The sequence below is a fragment of the Alexandromys fortis genome, unplaced genomic scaffold (genome assembly GCF_014885135.2).
Source record: "Alexandromys fortis isolate MF-2015 unplaced genomic scaffold, M_Fortis_MF-2015_v1.1 scaffold_77, whole genome shotgun sequence".
NCBI classification, from domain to species: Eukaryota; Metazoa; Chordata; class Mammalia; order Rodentia; family Cricetidae; genus Alexandromys; species Alexandromys fortis.
Genome location: NW_026067967.1, coordinates 191228 through 206528, shown reverse-complemented (window position 1 = coordinate 206528; position 15301 = coordinate 191228). Strand labels below are relative to the sequence as shown.

Sequence of the window (15301 nt, the reverse complement as noted above, 5' to 3'; positions counted from 1 at the left end):
GATAGTGCTACTTATATATTCTAATAACCTTATTTTATATAAATACTTCCCTGGGTCATTGCTCCAAGGAGCTATGACTTTTTAAAATGGAAAGTGGATTTTTGATACCGTAATTATGTATTATTGAGGTACTTAAAAATATATCAATTTGAGACATTGTAGAATACAGTTTGACAGGAATAAGGTTATATTCCCTTCTGAAACCATTAACCTTTCACAAATGCAAACACTTTCCTAATTCCTGCCTGCATCTCCTTGTTCCGGAAACTGTACACTATTGGGTTCAACGTGGGAGTTACTAGGGTATAAAGTGCAGCCACCACCTTGTCCCTTTCAAAGGTGTAGCTGGATGCAGGTCGGATATAGGTGTATATGACAGGGGAATAGTAAAGGGACACCACAATAAGGTGGGATGAGCAAGTGGAAAAGGCCTTCTTCTTGCCTTCTGTGGTGCGGATGCGGAGAATAGCAGCAATGATAAAGCCATAGGAGATGCAGGTGAGGGTGAAGTCCCCCACAGCCAGGGTGATATCGGCAGCATAGACCATCACCTCATTGACTCTCACAGGACTGCAGGACAACGCTAGTAGTGGTGGTATTTCACAGAAGAAGTGATCAATGATATTTGGCCCACAGAAAGTCAGTCTCAGAATAAGACCTGTGTGCACCCAGGAATTGGTTACTGCTATACCCATGACAATGCTGAGCAAGGCTACACATGTACAGTGGTTCATAATCGTACTGTACCGAAGTGGGAAACAAATGGCCACATAGCGGTCATAGGCCATGGCTGTGAAGAGGACCATCTCAGCCCCCAGCGACCACGTAAAGAAGAAGAGCTGGGTCATGCAGCCCCCGTATGAGATCAATTTTTCTGATGTTAGCATTGTTCCCAGCATCCTTGGTATGATGCTCGTTGTGCAGATGACGTCCACAACAGCTAGGGCCAGAAGCAGAATGTACATGGGAGTGTGCAAGGCAGTGTTATAGATTATGGCAATGACAATTAGCATATTGCCGACGAAAGCCACAAGGTAGATAAAAAGAAAGATAATGAAAAGAATTCCCTGAAGTTCAGATTTCTGAGTGAGCCCCAGAATCATAAACTCTTTAACAGTGCTGTAGTTCATAGTGCATAAGTGGTTAATCAGCAAATTTCTCCTAGTGTGAACAATGGAGAATTAAAGGCACCGTTGGAAGTGATTCTGTTGAACGTGTGCTGTTTAAATATTGATGAAGCCCAGCCTTGGAGCATGAGTTCTGTTATGATGTGATTCTCATTTCCAGGCAGTCCACTCTATTCTCCAGATTCCATTCTCTGATTCCCTTTCTTCCATGGATTGCTTAAACAAAGTGAAGGCAATAATGGGAATAAAAGTATGAGAAATAAACCTGTTATCAAATATTACAATAATATTTCATTTGAAATTTATCTGAATATAATTTATATTCACATATGTACATTAATAAAGAAATATATTAAGAAAATACATATCTTAAGAATTTGGTTGATTGTATAATGGTGGTAAAATGACTTTCCTTGACAATGTAAAAGCAGAAATATTTGGAACAATATAAGCTGGTGGAACTAATCATAATCGTATGTTCCAAAGGAAAATATTCAGCAAGTTATTTTGATATTGTGTATTTGTGAAACTCTTGACCATCTCTTTGAAATCCGAATCCTCAAAAAAATTTTGACACAAGTCTTTTTTTTGCATAGTTTTCTACCTTTGTGAGGACATTGATAAAATTGTGTTAAATAACTTTTGTTGACTGCAATTCAAGATAATCCCATTTCTAAATATATATACACCACTGTGTCTATTTTAATAATGTATGTAAATTATTTTTGCAACCTCCGTAAGTCCCATATGGAATAAGTTAATTGTCCATCAATCATGCTGTAATGTATAAATAAAATGTGATGTGTTATACAGTGGTTTACTTTACAACCTTCAAATAACTATTGTTTGCAAAATGAAAGACTTCGTATAAATAACTAGATAAATAACTGAGGTATAGAAAGAAAATATTATGATTTCAAAAATATGTATCTTGTAGAAATACAGAGCAGACAGATGAAGAGTGTGAATTTGTAAATATGGCCTTCAATTCTCAGTCTATGTTCAGTGAATTAATTGAGATGGTGGCTCCACTGAGTACTTTGATTATTAAATACTGGCTTATGTAACTCACTATATTTCGTACTTCCTTACCAATTACACTTCTCTCCATGACTCCTGCTTGACTTCTTCATAGAGAGATATTTTCTTCTGTCTTACTCTGTTTTGAGGCCACATAAATGCAATATTGTTTTTTACAAGTTTTGAAGGATATTTTGAAGATCATGAAGATAAGAGACTAAAAGAAATAAACTGCGAGAAAGGTATTAAAATGAATAAGTAAGGAAGTTAGAAATATAGTGAGTTCAGGATGTGGCAAAATGGTGTCCTAAGTAAATGGTAACATCTTAAATATACATAAGTGTACGTATGTGAAATATCAAGACAGAATGCAATCAGAAAACTAAATTTCAAGAAATTATCTTGTGTATAGTCAATAAGGATATGATGTGGGATTCCCTTCTGTATGCTTTGAATACCATTGGTTAATAAAGAAATTGTCTTAGGCCTGTGTTAGAGTAAAGTCCAGCTAGGTGGGGAAAACTAACCCCAATGCTGGGAGAAAGGAGTCAGAATCAGAGAGAAGCCATGGAGCTGCTGAAGGAGACCAACACTCCAGAACTTTGCTGCTAGGCCACCGAGCCTAGTAGTAAAATATAAAATAATGGAAATTGGTTAAATTAAGATATAAAGCTAGCTGATATGAAGTTAGATCTAATAGGCCAAGCAGTGATTTAATTACTACAGTTTCTGTGTGGTCACTTTGGGAGTCTGGGTGGCCAGGAAACGAACAAATGGCCTTGTATTACAGGGATATATAACACTTTTAAGGGAAGAACTGATATGTAGCATTTCCTAAATTTAGACAAACATCCCTGATGCTAGCATATAGGATTAATTTAGAGGAGACCTGTATGTTATCCATCTTGATCTGATTCCATACTTAAAAACCTCTTTTGCATTTTGGAAAAAAATAATTTATCTAACTATGGCTTATTCTTTACCTTTCATTATTTATTAAGACCCTCAGGAAATAAAGTTATGCAATACCTATAACTACATACAGAGATGATTTAAACAGGTTTATTTTGTTTTTCAGAATGAAGGAACAATCCTGAATACAAGCAATGTCTTCGCAATGAGTAATTTTGAAGTCTAAGGCTTTTTAATGACACTTGAACAGAGACAATTTAACAATAATTTATACTACATAGTCATAATTTTTGTGTAATTCACCATGGTATTTGTTTAATGCTGAGAGTAAAATTAAACCTATAATATTATTGCCCTTATTGTATATGAGGAATGATTTTTGATATTGATAGAGCTAACAGACATACTCACATCATAGAGTTAGCACGATGGCATGGATACCATGATCCTTGTCATCTAGTGGCATGTGGTTTTTGCTCCAATATTATTGAGAATTTCTATGTCTAAATCATGCTGCATAATCCCTGCCATTTCTTCAGAACACGTCGAAGGAGCCTTTGAGCTTCATGAGAATCTGATGGTAGAAATTTTCCTATGTTCTATTCCTGAATGACTTTTGTCAGACTCTTTGTTTCTAGGCAATTCTCTAATTAACACTGATAAATCAAATATGCTCAAGCATAGTGTAAAAAGTAACATTGTCTTTAGCCTAGCTTCTGTCAATGCTAAAGTACTAAAACAGAAATGAAAAGTAGGCATTTATAATAATTATTATAGATTTCAAAATGACCAAGGAAAGATAAGAATGAAAATCCTGACTAAACAGGAAATCTATGTACCATAAAAATATAAAACATCGTATCCTGGGCATCTTGATAAAGACCTGTCATCACAGTACTCAGGAAGATGAGCCACAGGATCATCAGAAGTCTAAGACCAGCCTAGACTAAATAACATTTCAAGACAGTCTGAGCCACACCATTTAACTCATATTCCCTTAAAACCAAAAGGTAAAATGTGAGTATGACAATACTTACATACATATCTTTTCTTTACTATAAGCAATCATAAGCTGGTAATCCTAGAATTGTCCATGTTTTGCTATTGAAGCATCGTCTGCACAAAAAGACATTTCAGACTCCAGATTTTGGAACAGTTGGGCAACAATAGAGACACCCCAGACCAATGTTATACCTGTTTCTGCAAATTGCAACTGTATATAATAATTCCAAAACATTTTGTCCTCTGTATTTAGAAAGAGACAGTGATCTGAGTTCATTTAAAATTCCTCCCTTTTTTTGTTCCAGAATGATCACATCCTTAACTAGAGCGAGTAGGATATGTACATCAAATGAGTGATGAAACCCGTACACAAACATTTTTTTCCTTGAGACGTGTTTAACATTAAAATGCACAATTAATTTATTAATTAAAAATTAAAGGAAATTTAAAGAGTTTTTGCTAAGCAATTTTCCAACCATTCACATTGTTGATATTCTACTCATCAATGGGCATTCTGTTAAGCTCCAGTTTCTTGTTCTTATTGTTTGTTTTGTTTTTATACTGAGGATTGAAACCAGAGGTATTGGGCAATATTGCAAGACTGATTTATTCATATATTATATGAAATTGAAACAACTGAGAAGTCATCCAGACGATAAAAATACATGTACTAGAAGTTCTCCTTTGTTTGAATTGGATTGCAAACTATGGATAGATCTTTCATGCTGTTTTTGAATGAAATAAGTAAATTATTTAATTCATAAATATCCTGATTAATGGTATACTTTGATCTCTAGCACTCTCACAAATACTCACTTAAGTGCTTGGCTGGCTTGTATCATATTGGAGTGGAATCTTGTATTAAATCAACAGGAAAACTCAAAAGAGACAGTAGTCACAATCAGTTTCTAAGTATCTCTCTGTGCTTTCTTATATATGTTTCTCCTCGCTTATGGTATACCAAGATTGCTAGCTCTCATTCAAACTCAGGAATCCTGAGAGACAGTACCTTGAGTTAGTTTGTTTAGGGTTACATTAAAATGGATCTCAGAGGGACAATTAAAACATACCTATACTGATTAATAATCACAAAATGGAATGACTTGCTTTTTATGTAGCCTTATGCCACACAAAAGGCATTATAAGAATATAGGATAGGGGCTTAAACAATGAGAAATATTAGAGACACAAGTGATTCATGGGATTATTGGGTGGCTACTGTCTGGAGAGCTTTTGTCTCTACCATTAAAATAAACATGTAACTCAATGGTAGACCCCTTGCCTGCAATATGGAAAACCATCAATTTTTTAAAAAGTAAATTTTAAAGTTTTTTTAAAATGTAATTTTTACAAAAAGTATAAAAAGAACAATATATAGGAAAAAATTCTAAGGTTAAGGCAGTGTATAAGTATTCTCAATTTAGTCCTCTATAAAATAACAGGGATCTACAAATAAATTATTGGGCCAAATTATTATTTAGTTAAATATAGTGAACAATCTTAAGTGCAATGCCTTCCTGAAATGAATCATTTATAAATCTATTCATTCTTTCATTGCTGTTTATGTTTGTATTCCAGAAGCCCAACCAATCTGTGGGACAGATTCATGTCAAGGTCATGGCATCTCTGGCCTGTTTGCTTGATCTTTTCACTGTTATAAACAATTATTGAACATGAGCATGCATTTTCATGTTTAACATAGAGATTTATTCAATTTGTTTATGCCAGGGTAACTGTACCTGAGTGAATGTTATATCATCTCCACAGACACCTTAGTGCTTCAGCACTTTACTGGCTGAGTTAAATGGCTTGTATTCATAATGATGTGCTATATCTAAATAAAGTATATGTTCAATATAACAAGAAACAGGAGTTTTATGTAGTTGTCAAACATCAAGTACAAATGAAACATTTTTTAAAGAATGGTTACTTTTGAGTCAGTGAAAATGATTTACCTTGTTGTGGTATTACTTTTAAAAGTAAAATAACTGACTGTATTTTATATAATAAAATTATGTTATCATTGTAGACATTTGTGTAATACAATATACAATATGATAACTAAACAATCTGAATTATTTGAAAAATGTGTTTGAGGGGATATAAGGAAAGAAATTTAATTAATAAATATCACTACTGCTCTTGAACCAACTATTTAAATATGTTGGTTCCAAGCCCATCGCTATTCTTTATGGATAGTTAGATAGATGATGGAAATATATATATATATACGTGTATATATATAGTTGGATAGATAAGCAGATGATAGAGAATAGAGATAGATTTTAGATAGTTTATGTATTATTTATTATAAGAATTTGGTTCTATGCATTATCTATTTGTATAATGCGAAAGTCTGTATGCTGCTGAAGAAATTTCTTTGATATATGTGTTTTTTTTCCCTTTGAGAAAAGGATACTCATCATGTAACTGATTGATGATCATTTTATTTTTTATTACTTTATTTACTTTTTAGATAACATAAAATTATATCATAGAGAAAACTCTATAGCATATACCAAATTGGCTGTAATGGTTTCTATTTCTAACTTCAGTGAGGAAATTGTTTTTTTTTCTCACCTCTAATGAATGCTAGTCATTTTCTTCTGTCTGACAACAGATAAGCTAACAACTATGAAGGTTACATTTTATTCTGGTTTATGATTACATTTCCATGATAATTGGTGATTTTAAAGAACTTTCATATAGCTCTTGGACATGTATATGTGGCTTATTTAGTCTATATATTAGACCTTCTGTCTATTTTCATTTAAAGTTTTTACATTTTTACTAGTGCATTATTTTAGTTTATTATACACTATAAATTTAAATCATTTATTAGACATATAGATTTTTAATCCTTTTTGTTTTATTGCATAGCATATTAGTTTATCCTACTGCTTGGCTTCTTTGCTATTTAAAATTTCCGTCTTATCTAGCCACAGACTGTTTTTAGAGTCCAGAACAACTTTAGGGAGGATTTTTGTTATGTTTTCTGTTGATACTTTGCAGTTTTGTTTCTGATAATTAAGACTAATTAATTTAATTGGATAGATGTGCTGCAGACACTAAGACACCGTGGGGCAAGCCCAGACTTAATATACCCAGCAAAGCTTTCTTTCACCATCGATGGAGAAAACAAGATATTCCATGACAAAAACAGTTTTAAACAACATGTATTCACAAACCAGCCTTACAGAAATTACTAGAAGGAAAACCATAACCCAAGAAAGCCAACAACACCCACAATAGCACAGATATCTGACAACCCTCCACCAGCACAACTCAAAGAAGGGAAACACACACACACACACAGCCACCAAAAACATAACCGGAGTTAACAACCACTGGTCATTAATATAACTTAATATCAATGGACTCAATTCACCTCTAAAAAGGCACAGGTTAAGAGAATGGATACGAAGCCGGGCGGTGGTGGCGCACGCCTTTAATCCCAGCACTCGGGAGGCAGAGGCAGGCGGATCTCTGGGAGTTCGAGGCCAGCCTGGTCTACAAGAGCTAGTTCCGGGACGGGCACCAAAGCTACAGAGAAACCCTGTCTCGAAAAACCAAAGAGAGAGAGAGAGAGAGAGAGAGAGAGAGAGAGAGAGAGAGAGAGAGAGAGAGAGAATGGAGAGAATGGATACAAAAACAGGATCCAACATTCAGCTGTTTACAGAAACACACCTCAACCTCAAAGACAGACACTACCTCAGAGTAAAGGGTTGGGAAAAGGTTTTTCAAGCAAACTGACCTAAGAAACAAGTGGGTGTGGCTATACTAATAGCTAATAAAATTGATTTCAAACTAAAATCAATCAGAAGAGATTAAGAAGGACACTTTATACTTATAACAGGAACAATTCATCAAGATGAAGTCTCAATCCTGATATCTATGCCCCTCATATAAAAGAGCACCCACATATGTAAAAGAAATATTACTAGAACTCAAATCATACATCAAACCCCACACACTAATAGTAGGATATTTCAACACTCCTCTCTCACTAATGGACAGGTCAACCAGACAGAAACTTAACAGAGAAATAAGAGAACTAAAAGATGTAATAAATCAGATGGATTTAACAGACATATATAGAACATTCCACCCAAACAGGAAAGAATATACCTTCTTCTCAGCATCTCATGGAACCTTCTCAAAAATTGATCACATACTTGGTAACAAAGCAAACATCCACAGATACAAAAAAATTTAGAATAACCACCTGTGTCTTATCGGATCACCATGGAGTAAAGTTAGAATTTAACAATTCCACCCCCAGAAAGCCTACAAACTCATGGAAACTGAACAGTCAGCTACTGAACCACCCCTGGGTCAAGGAAAAAAATAAAAAAAATTAGTCTTCCTTGAATTCAACAAAAATAAGGACAAGACATACCCAAACCTATGAGGACGGTATGAAAGCAGTGCTAAGAGGAAAGATCATTGCACTAAGTGCCCACATAAAGAAAATGGAGAAAGCTCACATTAGAGACTTAACAGCACAGCTGAAAGCTCTAGAAAAAAAAGCAGATCCATATCTATCACCTTGCCCTCTTGTCAGACTGATGAATATCTTAAATATCACCATAGAACCTTCATCTAGCAACTGATGGAAACAGAGGCTGAGATCTGCATAGGAACACTGGACTGAGCTCTCCAAGTCCAGTTGAAGAGCGAGAAGAGTGAGAATATGAGCAAAGAGGTCAAGACCGCGATGGGTTCACCCACTGACACAGTCTACCCGAGCTAATGGGAGTTCAGCAACATCAGCTGGACTGGGAAGGAACAAACATAGCACCAAACTAGTCCCTCTGAATGTGGTTGACAGTTGCATGGCTGGGGCAGACTGAGGGGCCACTGGCAATGGACCCAGGATTTATCCCTACTGCGTGTACTGGCTTTTTGGGATCCTATTCTCTTTGGATGTATACCTTGCTCAGCCTAGATATAGTAGGGAGGGCCTTGAAGCAATGTGCCTTACCCTCTCTGAGGAGTGAATGGGGTATGTTGCGGGGGAGTATGTGTAGGGAATGGGAGGAGGGGAAGGAGTGGGAAAGATAGCTTGTTTTCTTTTTTTTTTTTTAAAATAAACTACATATGTATAAAAATTCTTTTGGGGTGAAAACACTTTTACTATTGTAGTTATGTAAAAATAAAGTGTGTATAGATATAACACATAGATTTGTGTTTCTATTCCTTCAATGTTTCAAAGGAATATCAAGGAAGCATTAGTAATTTTATATTCAGATTTTCTCAGGTTTTTATCTTTATATTTAAATTTAAACGGTATTACAAAAATATTAAAACATCGTTTTGGAAAAAAAAAGATCTTCCTTCTGCAAAGCGTCCATCAGCTCCCAGTGCTTCAGCTGGATGTTGAGGCTCAGGGGCTCCTCACATATCCATGATGAAATGCTGATGGGCTTGATCTTGTGCACGTCCTGCGGCATCAAAACCATGAGGAGACAAGGTAGAAAGAAAAGATCTACAAGTTTCAAATGAGGTATTAATATATCCATTAAACTTAAGACAACTTCTTGTATTTTTCTATATATTAGATTTTCATTACTAAGGGAACTAAGTTTTTAAAAATGTCAACCTGTCTTAACATCTTTAAATGCTCATTTTTTTTTTTCTAAACAGGGTTTCTCTGTATTCCTGCTTCGTGGAACTTGCTTGGTAGATGATCCTGGCCTCAGATTGCGAGATCTGTCTGCCTCTGCCTCCACAGTCCTAAGATTAAAGGCATTTACCAGCAATAGCTGCCTAAATGATCATCTTATAAGTTAGTATTATGGGAAATAGTTGATAGTAACAGTAGCCTGTTTACCACCTAAATCATACTGGTGCCAAACCAGTTCAAGGCCAACTTGGATTTTACAGCTGAAACATATCTCAAAACCACCACCAACAAAGCAATCACCTGTAACAGCACCCCTGAAAGTCAGTAAAACCGTAGGTTACAGAGAAAGATTATATATTGAATGGCCTCCTGGTAATAAAGTTCTAATCTCACAACATCCACTAGGCTCCTAAAAATTTGGTGCATAATGTTCCTTTCAAGTAGACGCACACAGTTCTTTGTTATTGCTTCTTTATTTCAGGTGCCATTAATGAAGCCTGTATACAGTTCACCAATTGATGATACATTACTGCAAACCCCCTGAGGATGAGGAATAGGTAAGGAGTAAAAGAAATTATTAAAGGACCTCAAAATATTATAATCTTCTCTGGAAAATATACCTCAGGTCTGGTAACCAGAATTCTACCACCAAAGAAAGCACTCATTTTCCAGAAATAGATTTATCTCAGAATTCTTGTAACTTTATGTCACAACTATGCTTAAACATTTATTTTTCTTGGATTTGTTTCTCTGTTTCCTTTCAACTGTAATGCTGTAAGGGGTACGGTAGAATATTTCTATATCTAATTTTGGACAAAACAGTACATACAACCATTTCCTTTCGTTAATTTTAATCTTCTGCTTGTTTTGTTTAGAAATAGCAACTGATCTTTAATTTTAGGAAAAATACCTGTATTTCATTAACGAATACATAGGGGTATGTAACTGGTGTGAAGTACTGACCAATACCAAGATTGCCATATTACCACCAATGGTAAGGAGATACATCACCAGAAACAACATGAAAAGAGAAAGCTGTAGGGTCTGTGGCCCAGGGAAGCCCAAGAGAAGAAAGGCTTGAGCTAGAGTCGCATTCTCTGTGACCATTGTGCTAACTTCAAACCAGAAACAGACTTTCTTCACTTAGGACTTTAGACTGGTATAGTGCAGTCCTAGAAAGATGAAAAGAAGTAATGTCCTGAAAGTTTGACATTTAGACCATCAAGCATGTGTTATCACTGTCAACTGATGTGGAAATTAATGTGCAAAAATCTCCTGAATATTCACTAAAGCCATCATGTTAGCTATATAATAGATTACTTTTGTGGTTATCCTGAGTTCCAAGAATTAAATCCTGCCTCTGCCCGACTTATCCAGAACTAAAAAGGATAACTATTTCAAGGTGATCCATTCACTGTAGTTTAAATTTTTACCTGTGTGACAAATAGGAAAGTAAAATGCTTCCAATAGAAAACAATAGCATCTATTTGTTCTGAAATTGGTCCAACAACTTAAATTGGAACCACATTTGACAGTTACAGAGACGAAGTTCTTTTCTAAATCTTAAACATAATGTACAGAAGTAGTATTTATATTCCCTGGTCTGTATTGTTCATCTAATGATCATGAGGATAATGATAGTAGTAGTAGTAATACATCTATATGAAACAATTGGGAGAAAATGGGTTTCTGCATCAGTAACATCAGTAATTGAGAGTAGGTGAAGACTATAATGTAATTTGAAACTCTTTCTTAAAAATACAAGCTTAAGTCCTTTCCATTTCGCAGATATTGTAAATAGTTCAATGATAACATGGGTAAGCAAATAAATGTGAAACTCTGTCCTGTTTCTTTTGTCTGTCCTTGTGTATGAGGTTGTCTTTTTAAGATAGGTACCTCTTCATGCTCTGTTTCATTCATAATTTTATGTCTAATTGTATAGTTCCAGCTGGTGAATCTACGAGGAGTAAAGGAAAAATAGCTTTAATTTTCTTACACTGCAGTAGTAAAACATATAATATATAGATTATTAATTATTTTATTTGAATGAAAATAGTGTTAGATGTTGTAATTGATCCAGAAGAGAAAAATAAATAGAATAAGATCATCAGGGGTAAATGCTAATTAAGTTTTTACCACCCTCCAAATTGTTAAAATGATTCTTAACTATGTGTCATCCTGTGCATCTTGCAGATTGATAGGTACAATGGGTTACAAAAATTATAATTGTTTAGTTGTTGGAATCCTAAAGCCAAAAGTCAGTATCTTTTGATGTTATTCATTTTTTTTTATTTTGTAAAATGTAGTCAAGGAGCACCAAATCAAATTTACATTGGCAGCTACCAGTACTGTGAAGTATCTGAATATGATTCTCTAAAATATGGAGTCTTGGCAAGAAAGGTGTTTAAACACAGAAGCAGTACAGAAAACTGCAGACCTTGGAGGGTCATTAGCTGTAATTCTTTCATCCTGAAAATCCACCTATGTGGAGATTTTTTCTTGTCTCTACAGTGAAGAAATAGCACACAAGTAAGCAAGTGAATTCTCACCAAAAACTCTAATTTCTCATCTACTTATTACCATCGTATCTGTTTTCTTCACACCATACTTCATCATTCAAGAACACGCATCATTTCTCTTGGTATCTTGGTCTTAATTATTGAGTGTCTCCCTGTCATGAATCTTAAATATATACTGCTACACTTGCTCTTTCTAATCTATTCTTGTTGCTGGAAGGCCAATCATGAGAATTGCAATGCTAAATGAAAGTTGGTATTTCAGTCACACTTCATATCTAACATCATCTTCATAAACCTATAAACATCCTTTTGCTCATATTGTGAACTGAAGATTGGTGATGGTGAGGAGGGGTCGTGTTAAAGATTCTACAAAGTATTAATAGACTTATGAGGATGTCTGTGTCCTTGCAGAGTAGAACGTTACAGGGTCAGAGACAACTTATCTTAGGCAATTAGTCTTTCCTCTCTATAGTCATGTATTTCCTACCACAGTTCTTTAGATAATATTCTAGTAACTGTTATTTAAATCCCTTTAAAAACTGTTTGTTGAGGTCCCTAGCATCCATCATCCCAAATGCCCAGAATGTCATCAAACAACATTTGAAAGCGATTGCAAAGATATTCCAGTGTTGCTCTAACCTGCCATCAGATGATCCTAGCAATATATTTTAAAGATCCCTTTGTTTGTGGATTTCTTTTTTTCTGTATTGTAAAAAAAATTCAGAAAAGTATTACCACATTAGGAAACATTATTTGTAGTAAAGTAGAAATGTGGTCCTAGATCCTGGTCTCTCAAATGTTGTCTAAAATAATCTTTTATACCAGTTGAATTGAGAGTTGCCCTTGTGTTAAAATCACACTATTTTATAGACAATGATGATTAAAAACAGAAGCCAAAGAAGTTTCCAAAACAGAACTGTGAAAATTATTTCTAGAGGCTTGACTACAGTCCCAGACAATGTTTAAACTGTATTTTTTCAGCGACCTTTACACAGGTTCCTCTAACATCAGATTCTTAGGTCAAAAGAGATGATACTTTAATACATCCAGTACAATTTTACTGTATTATGAACTAATATTTGTTTCATATGTGATTATCATTTTCTGTTTTTAAGACCTGTGTATGGTGCTTTATAGTTGAATGGATTTAGTACTAATTCTGAGATCACCTAAATAAAACTTGGTCATATTCTGCCAACAAAAGGGAGCTAGGAGGATAAGGAAATGAAGTAGATAAAAGAACAAATGCAATCAAAATGTGTAAAATAAGCCATTATAACACAAACTTATTATCTTAATATGCTAATACCCACAAACATGTATAATACTGATGTTGAATATGTGAAATCACTTTACTCAGTATAAGAAGGGAGCGAGCCTTTCTGTGTTCATGGTTATCTTGGGGGCACCCAAAGGTGCTTTCCATAAAAAATGGAGAGAAGGGGAAGAAAATATATTTAAAATATTATTATTAAAATATCATGTGATTTTGAAAATTAGCTACAAGTTGAAACTAACTATCCTATTTTCATGGAAACATATTGTTTTAAGCAATTCTTAAGGGCATGTTGTAGTTTAAATTTCTCATGGGTAGGATTTTCAAAGTTTGAATATATAAGATACTATCTTTCTTATAAAAATAGATATTTTTAACTGAAGATAATACATTTGGGTTATTTCTGATTTACATATTTAAGGTATTAATTAAACGCACCGTGGCTCTGTCACATAACAAATTATCAATACAAAACAAACCAGAGTTTGGAGAGAATGCTTTGAATTCAATATAATCCCTTTGCTTACCCAGTTGTTTTTTTCTGCCATAAATGTCATAAAGCTCACACACTGTCTTCCAAACTCACCTGTCTCGTCTTCATAGTGTATGATTTTCTTTGCATTAAGGACTACGTTTTATTCTGATCTCTCTGTCTTTCTCTCTCTAGTATGTGTTTGTGTGGCCTGCCTTTCCTCCCTTATGGTTATTACATTGCATTGTATGGTCTACTTTAATTCTCTTTCAATTCATTGCTGTTAAGTAAATGCCATCCTCCATGGTCTTTGAAACTCTCTATATTTTTAGTTTCCTTTTGACCTTTTTGTGGTAAAACTTTCAGTTTGGTGTTTGATGTCTTCCTCTCTTCATGATAATAAGATTCCTGCTAAAAGCAATTTGCTTTTAAGTAACTGCTTAGGTAGAGATGAAACCTTTGGGAGGAAGCTAATATTTTCTCTTGAGAATTTAGGGTCATTTACAGAATTGTGACCTTTGGCTAAACCTTTGAAAATGGAGACTTCAGAATTTTTAGCTTATTCATATTTTATATATATTGAGGCTCTATTTTTTTTTTTCAGTAAACCTTGCAGGTTAGATGGCCATGAGAAACTTTTGTTCTGTGCATTTTGGGTTTTGGTTATGTGTGTTTGTATGTGTTTGTGTGTGTATGTGTGGTGTGACAAAGAGCATGAAGTTGAGTGTGTGTTAGAGCATATTCTGAGGAGTTGGGGGAAATAATATGATAAACCTATATTAAAGGATTTTTAATTTTTTTTAAATTCCTTTTTGCTTTAACAGCGAGATAAATTTTAGAGAGACATTGAGGTGAGTAAGCAAAACATTAAGAAGTGAGAGACATGAGAAATGAAGAAGTAGTGGGGTCAATGAGTTTGCAAGTGAGGACCATGCTGGTAAAGCTGGTCTTGATTTCACTGTGTTGTCAAATGTTGATTGAGTGCTCTCTCTAGATGAATGAGGTTTTCTTGTCTCCTCTTTTGTTAAGAAATTGGTGCTGAGATTGCACTGTAGTTTAATTAAGCTGTCATATACACATGGTGCTTGAAATAAAGATTCAAGATGGTGGGCCAAATATTCTTATAATGTGTGCTTATTGGTCCAATCCCATCAGTGGGAGATAATATTTTTCCATTGTATGGAGGTCTTACAGAATTTCATATTGCTCAGGAGCAAGTGAGTGTGCAGTTGGCTTAATAACCTCAGAACAGATAGCAGAAACCTGGATAATTTTTCTTTTTTAATTCATTTAAAGGAATAGGTGTTTGTCTCATTATTTACTAGATGAAGATGTACAGGACACACT

At 34.6% G+C, this 15301-nt stretch overlaps 1 protein-coding gene across 1 annotated transcript; it reads right to left on the bottom strand.

Annotated features, from left to right (window-relative positions):
* Window positions 1-206: 206 nt before the first annotated feature.
* On the bottom strand, window positions 207-1130 carry Or13g1 (olfactory receptor family 13 subfamily G member 1). The gene has a single exon (XM_050154384.1). The coding sequence runs from the start codon at window positions 1128-1130 to the stop codon at window positions 207-209; it is 924 nt and encodes a 307-aa protein (XP_050010341.1).
* Window positions 1131-15301: the final 14171 nt, after the last annotated feature.